The 14,659-nt window shown below is 42.8% G+C and overlaps 1 protein-coding gene across 1 annotated transcript; it reads left to right on the top strand.

Moving 5' to 3' along the window:
• The first annotated feature begins 3,595 nt into the window (after positions 1–3,595).
• On the top strand, positions 3,596–4,759 carry GJA8 (gap junction protein alpha 8). The gene has a single exon (XM_019524030.1). It carries the CDS (start codon positions 3,596–3,598, stop codon positions 4,757–4,759), a length of 1,164 nt encoding a protein of 387 aa, XP_019379575.1.
• The last annotated feature ends 9,900 nt before the right edge of the window (positions 4,760–14,659 follow it).

Raw genomic sequence — 14,659 nt, 5'->3', positions numbered from 1 at the left:
GTGTTGGGGGGTGCATGTGTGTATAGGGAGCTGCCTGTTTGCTAGGTCCTGGGAGTTGCCTGGGGGTGGGGGAAGGGATGGGGAGCAGGAATTATATGCAGCAGAGTTTGCCTAGGCAGTGCGGTCCACTGCTGCCCCCGTGGCACTCCACATAGGGCTGAGCCCTGCCTGGTTCAGCCAGCGCCACACTCCCACCTGTGCCCTCCAGCCCCAGCTCTGGCCAGCATGCACAGCTGCCCAGTGAGACTGCTCCTGGTGCGGCTGCAGTCACCTGGGTCCTGCTCATCTCCCCCCACCTCCAACAGCTCCTTCTCCTTCTTCTGCTTGTGCTGTGCTGCTTTGGGTGGGAGGGGGAGTTGCTGCAGCCAGGTAGCCATATGCAGAAGGATGCTCATCATGCTAGGCGGGCGGGCGGAAAGGGTAGAAGGTGGCTGGGAGCTCGTGTATTGGGGCAGGAGCTACCTAGCTGCAGTTTGCACCCCTACTCAGAGCAGCACAGCAGGGCCAGGAGGAGGAGAAGGAGCTGCTGGAGGCAGGGGGAGCTGCACAGGGAGGAGCCCTGCCTGGAAACCCATGAGAAGCGCCACGGGGGCAGCCACAGGCTGGATCCAATCAATTGGCGGGAGCCCTCCGTGGGCCAGATCTAATCAGATAGTGAGCTAGATCCAGCCGGTGGGCTGTATTTTGCCCACCCTTGCTCTAGGCATTTGTGTTGGAAGTGAGCTGCCAAAGCTGGGTACATGGTAGTGAAGTCAGAAAGGTCATTTTCATTTAATCAGATATGCCATCACAAGAAGGGTGGTACTTCTTCACCAGTGGTCCCATGACATTTAAACAGAATAGTGTACAAAAGTGGATGCATACCTGTACAAAGAGCAGACCAGTGGGGATGCTTTTCCCCTTGCTTAACTGTGCAAACCTCTCTTATGCACATGCTAAATTTCACTGCCTGTTGCCTACCCCTTGCTCCCTCCCCTTTCATGATCAATGCATCCTCTCTGTCTCTCTCCCCGTTTTTCCCCTATTGTCTTCCATGTCACTAAATGTCACTCACTCCATAAAGCCGTCTGGCTCAGAGCTTAAATATTGCAGGGCAACTAAAATCCACCTATCAGAGCCAATCCAGTCATATCTGCTCAGTCGTGCGACAAGGTTGGGACTTTTAGGGTAGGGAAGAAGAGAGACAAAAGTTCACTCTTCACTGCAGAGTGCCAAGAGAGAAGGCGGATACATTTCTTCGGTGGAGCCTTTCACTGTGGCAAGTTGTTTGCTCAATGGCCTTTCATCTATATATGCTTTCTTTTTTACTTTAATCTTTATCAGATCATGACATTTGGAATGTAAGGGTGAGATTTTCAAAGGGAACTAAGTGAGGGAGGAGCACCATGGATTTTCAAACAGACTTGTGCACCTCCTTCCCTCAGACACTTCTGAAAATCCCATCCTAGGATTATTGACTTTAAAAGCTCACAGTCCAAATTTAATGCACTGGAGCAGGGGTAGGCAACCCCTGGCATGGGTGCCAGAGTGTGGCATACAAAAGCATTTTGCTTGGTATGTGCACCTCAGGACAGATGGTGAGGAAGGGGCTGGGGCTGTGCTGCCATAAGGATTGGGCTCCTTGTAGCTCCCCCACTGTCTGCCCCTGACATGCCAACATCTTACAGATCGAGGCTGTGGATGTTTTCAGCACTCTGTCCAAAAACGTTGCCAACCCCTGCACTGGAGCCTATTGGGTGTTGAGGACTTGGTGAGTCATTGGTAGAATACTACAAGTTAGATTTGGTGCTATTGTTCACCTCCTGCCAATGCAGGATTGTTCCTTGCAATATATTTTTCTCATCCTTTGCACAGTCAAATTTTTATGGATGACTGGAGGTCTGTGCTCAGAAGAGCAAATAATATATCATAAGAACCAGTTCTTTTCCAAAGCCACTTTAAGTAGGAGATGGTCAAAGCAGACTTCTCTCTGACTAGTTCAGAGAAGTTCCTGAGTAGGTTTATCCATGTTACAGGTTGCAAGTAAGATTATAGAAGAAATTAGACAGAAACCGTTTTTCTTTCTCTGTTACACTGAGCTGCTTATAAAATAAGAAGATTTATCACGTGTAAAGGTGTCACTTGTCCCAGCTGAAGTTGATGTGGTTAAAGGGCATCACTATTAGATAATTACACAGAATTGCAGGGATTATGTTCACTACACTATGTGTATAAGATAGTTATTTTTATCGTGTTGCCTGTGATGGGTAACTATTTGGTTTGCTAATCAGTAAATATATGCGAATTTCTCAAAAATGAGTATTTAAATAAGTTTAGCCAAACTTCCATTTCATTTGTTAACGTTTGAGCCCTTGCACGCTTCTCTATATAACTATAATGGCTAGAAAAGTAGCACATTGCTATGATGTTTTTATTGTCTGTGACCTGACCCTGCAGTTTACCTATCTGCGACATGGGATGTGAGGGTGTGTGTGTTAACTGGAGAGCTATATCACATTGCCTAGTTTTTAGCATAAAGATGTAGACTAAAATGTCCATGTAGTACAATGACCAGGGTAGCGACTCCAAACTGTTATGGCAATGTACTTCATTTAAAATTCGTGAAATTCCTGGAGTACAGAGGAGTCTAAGCTATCTATATTCCTGCCTCCCCCGAGTCTGTTCACTAGTGTGGAGATGGTATCCATGTGATAAATGGGATCAATAAACTTCTGAGGCATCTTCTACTGCCTAACTCACAATCTTCAATTAATCAAGCTCCCTGGGATTTTTTTGTAAGAAGCCTAAGCTGAGCTGGATTCATATGTGACTATGTCACAGCTTTAAAATTCATGCCTGCAGGGCGAGAAATGGAAGCACTGAAAAAGGGATATTCTGGCTTCCCAGCAAGTGTACACAGCACTGACTGGAGGAACCTGAGTCAAGCTGTGACTTTTTTTTACATAGAAATATATTGCCTTGACTCACTTTTATGGCTCTGAACTTAAACCAGGGTGATTGAAGCTTTTAGAAGGATGCAAAAAATTGTCCCAGTACAATTTTAAAAAGGAATCTCATAGATGTCTAAATATATTTGATGTTACTGGTATAGTCTGTACAGAATTCAAGATGCATATAACTTAAAATGATAGGGACACCAATGTGAGAGGACCTGTTTGATTCCCTTGTACTCTTACCATTAGCAAAAAGTGAAGTCTTCCCAAATCCCAGGCTGATCAAGCCTTTATATCTCACTACTATCACGTATTTATATACAGAATTAAATAGTATTCATGTACATACAATTGATCATGCAAAGACCAACAGAAATGTATTCTCAGCTAGGGTCAAATATACACCCTACCTGAGAAGTTATTGAGCATTTAAAGCCAAGGAAGAAAAAGTATAGTGGGGAGATTTCCCTGGCTTCTCAGTCCACCCCATCTAATGAATGGCAAAAAAATATTTTCTTGAAACAGGCTATACTGGGGAAATACATGTAATTTAAAGGTATCATCAGCACATTAGATCTCAGGAGGTAAATCCCCCAATTGATTTTGATTTAATAAAATTTATGGTCATTCTCTTTACTTTCTCTTCCCTTAGACAGGAGGAGATGGGTGACTGGAGCTTCTTGGGGAACATTTTAGAACAGGTGAATGAGCAATCCACCGTCATTGGGAGGGTTTGGCTCACAGTGCTCTTCATCTTTCGAATCCTGATCCTGGGAACAGCCGCCGAATTAGTCTGGGGAGATGAACAGTCAGACTTTGTGTGCAACACCCAACAGCCTGGTTGTGAGAATGTCTGTTATGATGAAGCCTTCCCCATTTCCCACATCCGTCTCTGGGTCCTTCAGATCATCTTTGTCTCCACACCTTCACTTGTGTACTTTGGGCACGCTGTGCATCATGCACGAATGAAGGAGAAGAAGAAAGAGAGGGAGGAAGCTGAGAGACGTCGGCTAGGTGAGATGGAGAATGAGGGGCTAAACTTAGCTCCAATCCAAATGAGGGGGGGCAAGAAGTTCCCACTGGAAGGAACATTATTGAGAACGTATGTCTGCCACATCATTTTCAAAACCCTCTTTGAGGTTGGGTTCATTGTAGGCCAGTACTACCTGTATGGGTTCCGAATTCTGCCCCTCTACCGCTGTGGCCGGTGGCCCTGTCCCAACCTTGTGGACTGCTTTGTATCCAGACCCACTGAGAAGACAGTCTTCATTATGTTCATGCTGGCGGTGGCCTCATTATCTCTCTTCCTCAACCTCGTGGAGATCAGTCATTTGCTCATGAAAAGGATGCAGCTGGCTTTCTGGAAGCCGGCGGAGCCACCGCTGGGGGAGATCTCAGACAAACCCCTACATTCCCTCGCAGTGACTTCCATTCAGAAGGTCAAGGGCTACAAGTTGCTGGAGGAGGAAAAGCCAGTGTCCCACTATTTCCCCCTAACCGAAGTGGGGGTTGAAGCTAGCCACCTTCCATCCTCCTTCAATGACTTTGACGAGAAGATTGGTATGGGGCCTCTAGAAGAACTATCCAGGGCCTTTGATGAGCGGTTACCATCCTATGCCCAAACAAAAGAGCAGGAAGACAGCAGGGAAGCAGGAGGTGAGCAAGAAGAGGAACAAGAGATGCTGAAAAGAGATGGGCAGGGAGAGGTGAAGGGGTTGGAAGAGCAGGAGCCATCAGCACCTGCTGAATTGACAGCTGATATGAGACCCCTCAGCAGGCTTAGTAAAGCCAGCAGCCGGGCCAGGTCAGATGATTTGACTGTATGAGGGTGTGGGCTGTGCGAAACAACTCCCAAAAAACAAGAAAAAAAACAACCAAAAAAACAAAAAAACAAAACAAAAAAAAAAAATCCCTCCCCGAAACAAAGCAAAAAAGAAAGAAATCACCAAGTCCTTGAATGTTTTTAAGCAAAGTCCTAAAATGGTCACTTGAAAATTATTTCCTGTTGAGAGTCTCAATTGGAAAGGTGCTGTCATGGTAACTGTGTCCTACTTGTCATGTAAGTCCCAGCTTGCTATCCACAGTAGCTTTACTATGCATGGCACTGAAGCGTTTTAAAACCCCAAATAACAGGAAAAGCAAAATGTCTCCATTGTCAGCATACTTGCCGAGAGTTGTGTCCCACATTTCACGAGGATGTGGGGAGTATGTCTCTTTAGCTAAATACTGTAGTAGCTCAATCCACAGCTCTCTTTCTGTGTTCCTTATTTTGTTTAACCAAGTGGCCTACTGACCTTGGCCTTCCCTTCACTGCTGGCGTATAATTGTACCTGTTTAATTCTCAGAAATGGATCCTGGGTTCAGTATCATGAAACTAAGATATCAGAATATTGTCCCACAAAAAGGAAGAGAGGTCAAAAATGCCCCTCATTTCTTTGTGAGTGCAAGTTTGGGCTACTTAAAAAGATCTTTCTAGCAGCACCTACAAGCATTTGTGTTCTTTAAGTGACATTGGTGGCTAGAAAGGTTAAAGCTAGCTCCCTATTAGAATTTAATAGAGGCCTACAAATGGGTTATTTGTTCCCAACAGAGTTGTTTGGCCAGAAGTCTGTATCAAATAGGAGAAAAGAATAAATTAAAGCAGTATTTGTTGTTTAGTGTTGTGACCCAAGGTCTCGAAATTGATGCAGAAAAGGAGGTCTGTGAAGGCCTTTGAAAGTAAATGAACAACCACAGCTTAAAGAGCATGACACAAAAGGTAAGACACCCAGTCCTGCATTTGTGGCTTGATCCTGAAAGGTGCTTAGTTCCTGCAACTCCCAGAGGGTTATGGGCACTCAGCAAATCTCAGAGACAGACTCCTGGATGCATCAATAGGCATTTAGGAGCCTAAAATGTGGGTTTGGGTGGCCAAGTGATTGTTTAACCACCCAAAAGTAAAACTGATGGTCCTGATTTTGGTGCCGTTTTGAAAATCAGACCTCTTGTTTAATTATGTAACAACAGTCTTTAGACATGCTGCTGTGTTGGTTGTCTGATATGACACTTGCTTTGCAGGAGGTTTCCAACAATCTGTTTAGCTGCGGAGTGCAGCTGCCACTAATGAAGAAAACAAGGCCTTTCAAAGAATCACTGGTTGTGGACAGACTAAACAGCAATACCAGTTTGAAATTGTACCAATTTATCAAAGGTCACATTCAACTGATGTAACTGTTTCATACGCTCACTCCTATACAGGTATAAATGGAGCTAAACCAACGTAACATTAAACCTGTTCATATTGGTATAGGAGTGGAAAGGCAAAACAATTGCATTGGTTCAGCTAATTTACACTTCTGAGCAGTATGTTCCCCACTCTTTCAAAATGGAATATCAGTATGTCTGTTCACTGCCAGGATTAGAAAAATATCTGTGCCAACAGGTCCAAAGAAATGCCACAGACCTCCAATGGAGTCTGTTTTTTACCCTTGGAAAAAAGGGAAAGCAGGCAACTGCTTTCTCAGTCCACACTTGCTAATGCTTAGAATGTCTGTGGATTTCTAATTTGGGGGCCACTATGGTGTCTCTCGGATGGGACAGAACCGTGACGTGTTCACAAGTTTGAAGTTAACCACTCTTTCCCCAAAAGACTGAGCCTGATGCCAAAAAAAGTGCAGGTATGCGCTTTCATCCATTCTGCTTTTCAGACCTCAGTCCCTAACAGCTCAGCAAATTCTTTCTGTTCTGCAGTAGGCAATTTGCATTGTTTCACGTGCGGGATATAATCCAGCTCAAAAAAATTCTTTAGTATGAGACATAGAATTCAGCCTGCCGCTGGCCAAAAAAGGCCCTATGGAATCTTTCATAGGATCAGGGCTGTAAAAACCTGACTCAAAAGCCATTGAAGTCAGTGAGAGCCCTTTATATTCACTCCAGCGGGCTTTGGATCGAGCTCTCAGGTCTGATGTCCTAGCTAAATTCCAATGCAGTGAACTGTATTCTGTTCTCCTGCACTAAACCCCCCAGTAGTTTTAGTTGGATACTATGGTTTTTGTTTCTCACGGTCCCAAACTCTTTTGTAGAATTCCTGTGCCATGTTCTCTGGTTCCTGCATTCAACCTCAGATGTGGCTGTACTTTATTAATGGTTGATGTGGTTACTATAGGTCTCTAGAAAGTGTGTATGTTGTGTCAGAATTCTTCAATGCTTTAACAGTGCCATGTATTTTTAAATGTTAATTATTTTGCTCCTCTCGGGATTGTGTTTCCCAAAATTTCAGCCTGAGCTTCCAACCTTTGTTCTCCTGACAGAGATCATCAGAGGCAGGGAGAGATTTTCATCTGAGGCAAGATCATCAAGGTTGAGAGAGCTTAATTTAGAGGGGGAATATGATGGAGTAGTGTAAAGGCTGATATGATGAAAATCATTTGGATGCTCCCATTCACCTGATTTCATGATTCATGAACAAAAGAGCATTCAATGAAAATAAAAAGCAACAAACAGGAAACTGAGCAGAGCGCACACTTTTTTTCTGGCTGAGTGGAGCATTGCCATGTGACTCCACTAGGGCCAAGACCTTGCTAGAATTCAGAATGGGATTGGACTTTCACATGAATAGTATGAACATACACAGTTCCATCCAAAAGGCCCTGATGCTTTTTTTTAATTAAAGCAGGGATGTAAGACTTCCTGTTTCCTGACATAAATGAACCCACTAACTGGGAGGGAATAAGAAACTCACTTCCTCTGTGGGTAGGGAAGTCAATAAGTATTTATTATGGGGTTTCTTTCAACTTTCCCCAAGGCATCTGGCACTGCCAGATATCAGAATAGCGGACTGATTGGGTGCCTGACCTAATGAGGTCTAATTTTATACTTCCAATGGCTTTATACTGGAAAGGATATAAATAACTGTCCACCTTATTATTGATCGGAGATGTTTTAGGGCTGATTTCTGGTCTTTGCTGTACATACAGCACAACTATCAAAATCATTGGGGGTTTCACACCAACATACCAGGCTGTTTATATACACGTGCTCAGGGGTGGGCAGGGGGTGTTTTAATTAGAGCAGTTTCCAGACAGCCACTCTGATTAAAACAGCTCACCATCATGTGTATTAAGCCTCTGCACACTTCAGAATGGCTGCAGGATGCTTTATCTAAATGTCATTTGATGAGGTTTAGCTAAAGCACCCCCATAGCCATTTTGAAATGTGTGGGGGCTTAATATATGTGACCATGAGGCGATGCTGGAGCTTTCTAATTAGAATGTGGAGGAGACTGAGTTAACTGAGTCTGCTCTGACGCGTTGTAATTAAAACAGGAGCGAGTACGTCTATAGGCATCCCAGAGTCCAGAATCTGGCTGTCAACTCAATCCAGCTTTTGGATCCAAGGTGTGGAATATGTCACTTTTTGCTGTAATGCATGGACAAAATCCACTGTTAAGTGTATTTGTGGCATATTGTGAGCCCATGGCATGGCTGCCATGACAGCCATGACATGGTGCCCATGTTACCCCACTAAGTTTTCTCCATATGAGTTTCCATAGTACAATGATAAACCACACTGTTCTTCCTGTGGCATCCAGCCAACTGCTTGTGTGGTTTCTCAAGCCAACTTCAGACTGCCCTATTGCATTTCTTAAAGATTGTAATTTCCAAGTATATATGGTGTATTAGAGACAGTGTTCCTAGCAGTCCGAACAAGTGGCTGGGAGTCAGGTCTCTTGATTTCTACCCTCACCTCTGCCATTAATTCACTGAGTGACAGTGGACAAGTTACTTTGCAAACTTGTAAAAATTAAGTTAAGGGGGAAGGGATTAGGAATCTCCTCTGCTTCTCCTTACAAAGGAATTACTGACTAATTGTATGGTTTTTTGCAAGAAGTATAGGTTGCAAATGTCAAGTTCACTAAAGTAGGGGGTATAGAAGAGGGAGGCAGTGTCTTGACTTATAATAGCACAAAGGAGTTGGTATTCTCCAGTGTCTAGTGCACTGGACCATGGATAAAAGTCCTAGCTATATTTCCAACTCTGCTACTGACTTGCGGTGAGAAATCACTAAATCTCCCTGTGTCTCTGTTTTTACATCTGTAAAACGGGCATAGGAATTTCTACCTACCTCACAGGGTTGTTGTGAGGCTTCACTAATTCTGTTGTAAAGTGTGTAGGGATCATATGATGAAAGCACTATCCAAATGCACAGTATCATTGCTATTCAATGAGAAAACTTTTGGGTTGGTTAGAATAGGATGCTGTGGCCAGAAGCGAAATAGATTCAGAACAGAACACCACATTGTACTGTGGGTGTCAGTGATGTAGTGTGCCTGTGGGTTTCAGAACCCCAGTTAACTTGGGCAAGCCAAATCTTCAGCTACTACAAACTGGTGTAGTTCTAACAACTTCAGTGGAGCAGCTGAGGATCCAACCCAGTGACATCAATCTCTGGTGCTACTAAATCCTAGTTTGAATCAGATCCAAGCAAGCATCCAGCAGGTTGCAGTCCTAAAGGAAAACTGCATTATAATTTATGGAAGATGGAAAAAACCCTGCCATCCACATATGCATCTGCAACAAATATTCTGTTGTATGAATATTTCCAGTAAGTGAGATAGGACTTAATACATTCTCTTAAGCTTGAGATGAGCAGATCAGTTCTTCAGTGTCAGTGGGGAGATTGGTTGGGAAAGGTCTGTAGTTCAAGTCTATGGAAGCATGAAATCTGCTTCCTGAGGGAGGAGAGCCTGGTCTTTCCCCATACTCATTAATTTCCTGACCATGCAGTTTCATGTTAAAAAAGCTGCCATGCTACACAATGCTGAAAACATGTCAGTTTGCTGTTTGTGTATAAAGCAGCTTTTCAGGCTCACAACAGAGAGTAATCCCAGCCTGAGCTCAGTTTTGTTTTATAAAGGCAGGGACATCCAGGAGAAATAGATTAAACTCTTCTTCTGAAACCAGGGTGCTGGGCATAGTAAAACAATGTGTAGTCGCAAAACTCCTGATCTGGGGGGAGGAAGATGAATGGTGCATATCAGGGGAGCCATCCAGGTACTGGAACCAATTTTCACCACAAATGAATGGAACTACCTTTTCTTAGTCCCTGTGTAACACTTTGAGCTTCTAACATGGCTCTGGTTAGGTTGTATGTTTGCACAATATGTGGTTAATACTCTTTTTGTGATGATGGCAGCTAATAAGAGTTTTGTTATTGCCAGAGACCTGTCCTGGCATATAAATCTCTTCCTGTAACTGGTTTGGCATGCTCCTATTTTGGCAGTACAGGCAAAACTTGTCATTGTGTGTTGTTGTGTGAACAATTTGGACTAGTCCTCTTTCCTCTCAGCTCTCTGTGTGGTAGGACATACCAGAATGCATTGTCTGATGTGTTCCAGGTATAGTCACTATTGCTGAAGCTTCCCAAGTTTTTCCCAGAATGGACTGGTATAAACCCAGTTAGGCAGCATGGTAGACACTGGTGTGAGAATACATTGACCTGTGCTTGTAACGTGAGAAAAAAGCTGCCACACAAACAGAACCATATTTAGTGTAACTGCATCAAATGAGCTTCACTAGCTACAAAGATATGGTTATCCTTCAAGGCTGAGATACTCAAAATGACTGAAGGGATTAGACATACTGCTGCCATAAGCTTCACTGGGGACTTCGCATCTAAATTCATGTAGAGATCTCAGCCCTAATGCAAATAGGGTTTTAACATCCGCTTTATTAGAAATTCAGCCCCTTAGAATAAAGATAATGCTGGCCCTCAGTTAAGTATAGCTGAGAAGAAAGAGGATTTCAGGGTTCTTTTAGAAAGCATGAGTGGGAGAATTGACTTTGACTTGTAACCATTTATATTTGTTAGGTCCAGAATTGCACAGGCAAAGGAAAACAGGTCATTTTCTGGTTAGCACAAAAGCAAAGGCTGTGTTGCTTTGGGAATTCATAGAATGGCTAACGGCAGGTTTGCAAATTTGTACTGTCAAAATGTATGGCATGAAGACTATTACTAGCCTATGGAAACACAGCAAAGAAAAGATTTCTGAAGGCTGCTTTTCTACAGTGTCTCTCTGCAGCTCAAGGGAGTGCCAGACTGAAGGCGAATGGATAGTAAAATGAACAGCAGGTTACAAGAAAGAATACAGATGCATCAGACTGTAGGTAGCTACCCAGCAGATATCAGGTCACAGGCAAACACTGTGGGTCATATACATTTGTTCATCAGCTAGGTGTCAGGATCCAGAGCAGCTCACCTGGTGAGTGTCAAGATGCCAGGGAGGACTGAGTTTGCGTTGCAATTAAATTCACCAGATGAATGTCAGGTTGCAGGTGCAAAGTAGGAAAGGGCAAACCAGCATGAGCTTTCATATCACTTGTGGATCATACCTAACCCAATATTTTTGAGGTCTGACAGACTTCAGAGACTATTATTATTTTTTTTAAATCTACATTGTGGCTGCCTCCTTGATTTTTGCAACGATGAGAAACGGAACTAGTGAAAGCAGAGCAGTTCTCAAAGTGATTCAAGCCTAGCGGCTGAGAGGATGTACTACAACCATGATGCAAAGATAAGTTTGGACAAGGCTACGTATTTTGGATGCTTATCTGATGTGAGTCCGTAAATAACCACTGCTGATGAGAACGGAGCTGCATATCCTCACTAAGTCTGCACCAACTGCATTCAGAAGAGTTTGGACATCAATGCAATCTCTGATTCTTCCTAGCTTTAAAGATTCTGATCCCGGGAAGAGCTGAATAAGAATCTGACTGGCCAACTGCCAGCTAACCCTGGATATCATTACTATGTCCTGGAGAACCCTGCAGACATACCTGCTGTTTCCAAACACTCACCTCGCTGACACTGTATGATGACAGCATTCACAAGGTCGTCCATTCTGCTGTTTTCCTGCTTTGTGTTGGTGGTCACCTACCACCTTTCCCCAAATTGTGTAACAGTCTCCACACCAGGGAGCATCAGCGGAGACAGAAATAGGAGCCTTTTGTTTTAAACACCTGAGTCTTCAGTTTTTGAGCTTTCTGTTACTTTATTTGGTAACAGTAAGGGGCCCTTATTCTTGCAGTAGTCCAGCCAAAAGAGGGCATATGGAACATGCTAAACCAGTGAATTACCACTGCCCCAGTTCTTTTTCTTTGCAATCTTTAGTTATTTAGATTTTAAAACCAAGAATAATAGTCACGGAAAACCACTGCGAAGGTAAGAATATTACCACCTCTAGGAAAGAAGCACCAACTATCACGGGTGATTTATAGCTGTGTAGTGTTTCCATAAAGAGCTATTCTTGCTTATTTATCATTGTTTCTTCCCTCAACATTTTCAGATGACTTCCCTGTCATCCATCTAATAACACCTGTAGAGATGGAGCTGGTGGCCTTCTAGTGCTTGCTATGGCTATCCTATGAGTGTCTCATTTTGCAGCAACTGATGATTAATTTGGTTCTTTTTTGACTTCCACAGGATCTTTTCTGAAATGACCTTATGCAGTTACTCAATAGTTTCAGATGCCAAGTGTCCAAGAAAGGTTTAGGTTCCCAAAATGGGTTAATTCCTTGCTGGGAGAAGAATGAGTGGCTATATGTAGACTCAGAAGAGTCTATCACTATCTTTTTTTAATCTACAGTGTAGCCAATATGTATACATTTAGCCATTTAGGTCTATATTTATGCATAGTGGTCCAAGCATCCAAAATTCTCAAAATTAACAGGGTATGTGGGTGATCAGCACCTCTGAGGACTAAGCCCACATCTGAAGGCACCTAAATAGGGACATAATTGTCTAACTTTAAGTAACCTTATCTGAAAAATGTGGCTGTGCATTTAGGCTTTGATCACATACTCACTGACTCAGTAGCAAATCTCCCATTATCTTCAGCGGTGCACATGTCTTTGGGTTAGCTTTCTCTCAGTCAGCTTCCTACTCTTCTGTCAGGTCCTTTAAGTTATCTCCCATTACAAACTGATCAAAAAAACTCCCACAGTCTTTATTTTTTTAACTGTAAAACATGGAACTCATAGGGAACATGCCAAAAATAACTCCACCATTTCTTTTCCTTTATGTTGTTCCCTTTTCATTCCTGCCATCCTTGTCTGCATTCTGTCTGTGGAGGTGTGGACACATGACACATTTACTATGGAGTGATTCACCCCTGATTTTACTCTGCAGTAAATTTATTGAGTGCGAAGGAGTGGACACACTACAAGCTTGCTGCTTGCCATGGGTGCTATTGCAGTTCCTGACCACTAGCTGATGGAGCTAGATACTGAGCAAAGGCTATCCCTGGATGAACTTGACTAGGGGAGTGGATATACAACCAGTACACCAGTATAACTTACACTAATTTACCCAAGGAGCAAATTTACCTTGGAGCAAAATAATTTACACTGATGTGCAAGGCTTTGTACCATATGTCCACTCTAATTTTATTCCAGAGTAGAGTCACATTACTCCAGACTAAGTGTGTCATGTGTTTGCATCCTGAGAGTGTAAGCCCCTCAGAGATGAGAATTTGTCTTGTTACATAACTGTGAAGTACCATGAATATCAGTGGCATGGTACAAGTAATAGAAATATGGAATAAGTCTCTCATATTCTTTTACCCTCTTTTAACCTTCACCACAGGACTGCTCCTGTGGGGAAGGTATGAATCTGAGGCCTTTTGATATAAAGTGTTTTGTTCCCTGTGTGTATTTTTCATTGCTCAGGGATCAGTCATTTCCAATTAAGGAGAAACACTTCAAGGATTTTTTTTTAAACAGACACAAAAGTAGAAGGTTTTAATGGTGAAATCTGCGTGGAGTTATTCTCCTATATTAAAACCATTATTAAAAATACTTTTACAAAAAAACCCAGCCCAAAACCAAACCAAACCAAACCAAAAAAACACAACTAAAATCTAACAATCCCCATGGCTTTAATTGGAATCAATTTTTAAGTAGAAGTAGATACAGGAAGGAGGAATTGGAGAAGTCAGACCTCAGTGTTACGACAGCAGACAGCAGCAGCTGCAGTTATGAGAAAGGCCCCAGATCCTTCTGTAGTACTCTATTCCTCGAATTCTTTTCTCTGTTAGAGGTGATGTTTTTCTTCTTCACAGTGCTATCAGCAAGGTAACAAACATCAAAGCAAGAAGATTGGTGACGAAAGTGAAGCCCAAAAGATTGAAAGAGACTTTGGGACCAACCTGGTGACTCAACAGAACCAAATAGAGAATCATATTCTTGGTGAAATGAGTTGTAATTAATAAAGGTCCCTGATTTTCAAACAGTGCTCCTGTGGTTTACTGAATTAAAACTACCATGCTTTCTTCTTTTTTTTATACACATTTATAGATGGCTGGGTCTAGCAAGGGTTGCAGATATTTTTTGAGAAATAAGTAAACATAAAATACTATTAAATTCAAACAAGCACCTGACTGTAATGTTGAGGGATGGAACACAAGCTGACAAGATCCAGGAAATACCATGGTTGAACTCTGACTTTCCTTTTAGTTCATTCCCCACTATGCTATTATTGCAGGGCTTCAGGGGCCAAATTCACCTCTCCAATAGGCACTCTACATCTTTTAGACATGCCCAATCCATGGAATGAAGGGGCTTTTATGTGGCAAATTATTTCTTGCTGCTGTAGGGAATGTGGTCTGTTTATGTAGGATGATGTGCGGGCCACTCAGAGGATATTTCTGTAAGGGCCAGAAATTTAATTCTTCTGAAAAGGAGCAACCTGAT

The sequence above is a fragment of the Gavialis gangeticus genome, unplaced genomic scaffold (assembly GCF_001723915.1).
Source record: "Gavialis gangeticus isolate Ggan-Ray unplaced genomic scaffold, GavGan_comp1, whole genome shotgun sequence".
Classification (NCBI taxonomy): Eukaryota; Metazoa; Chordata; order Crocodylia; family Gavialidae; genus Gavialis; species Gavialis gangeticus.
The sequence above is the reverse complement of the archived record's forward strand: the minus strand, read 5'-3'. Positions and strand labels throughout refer to the sequence as shown.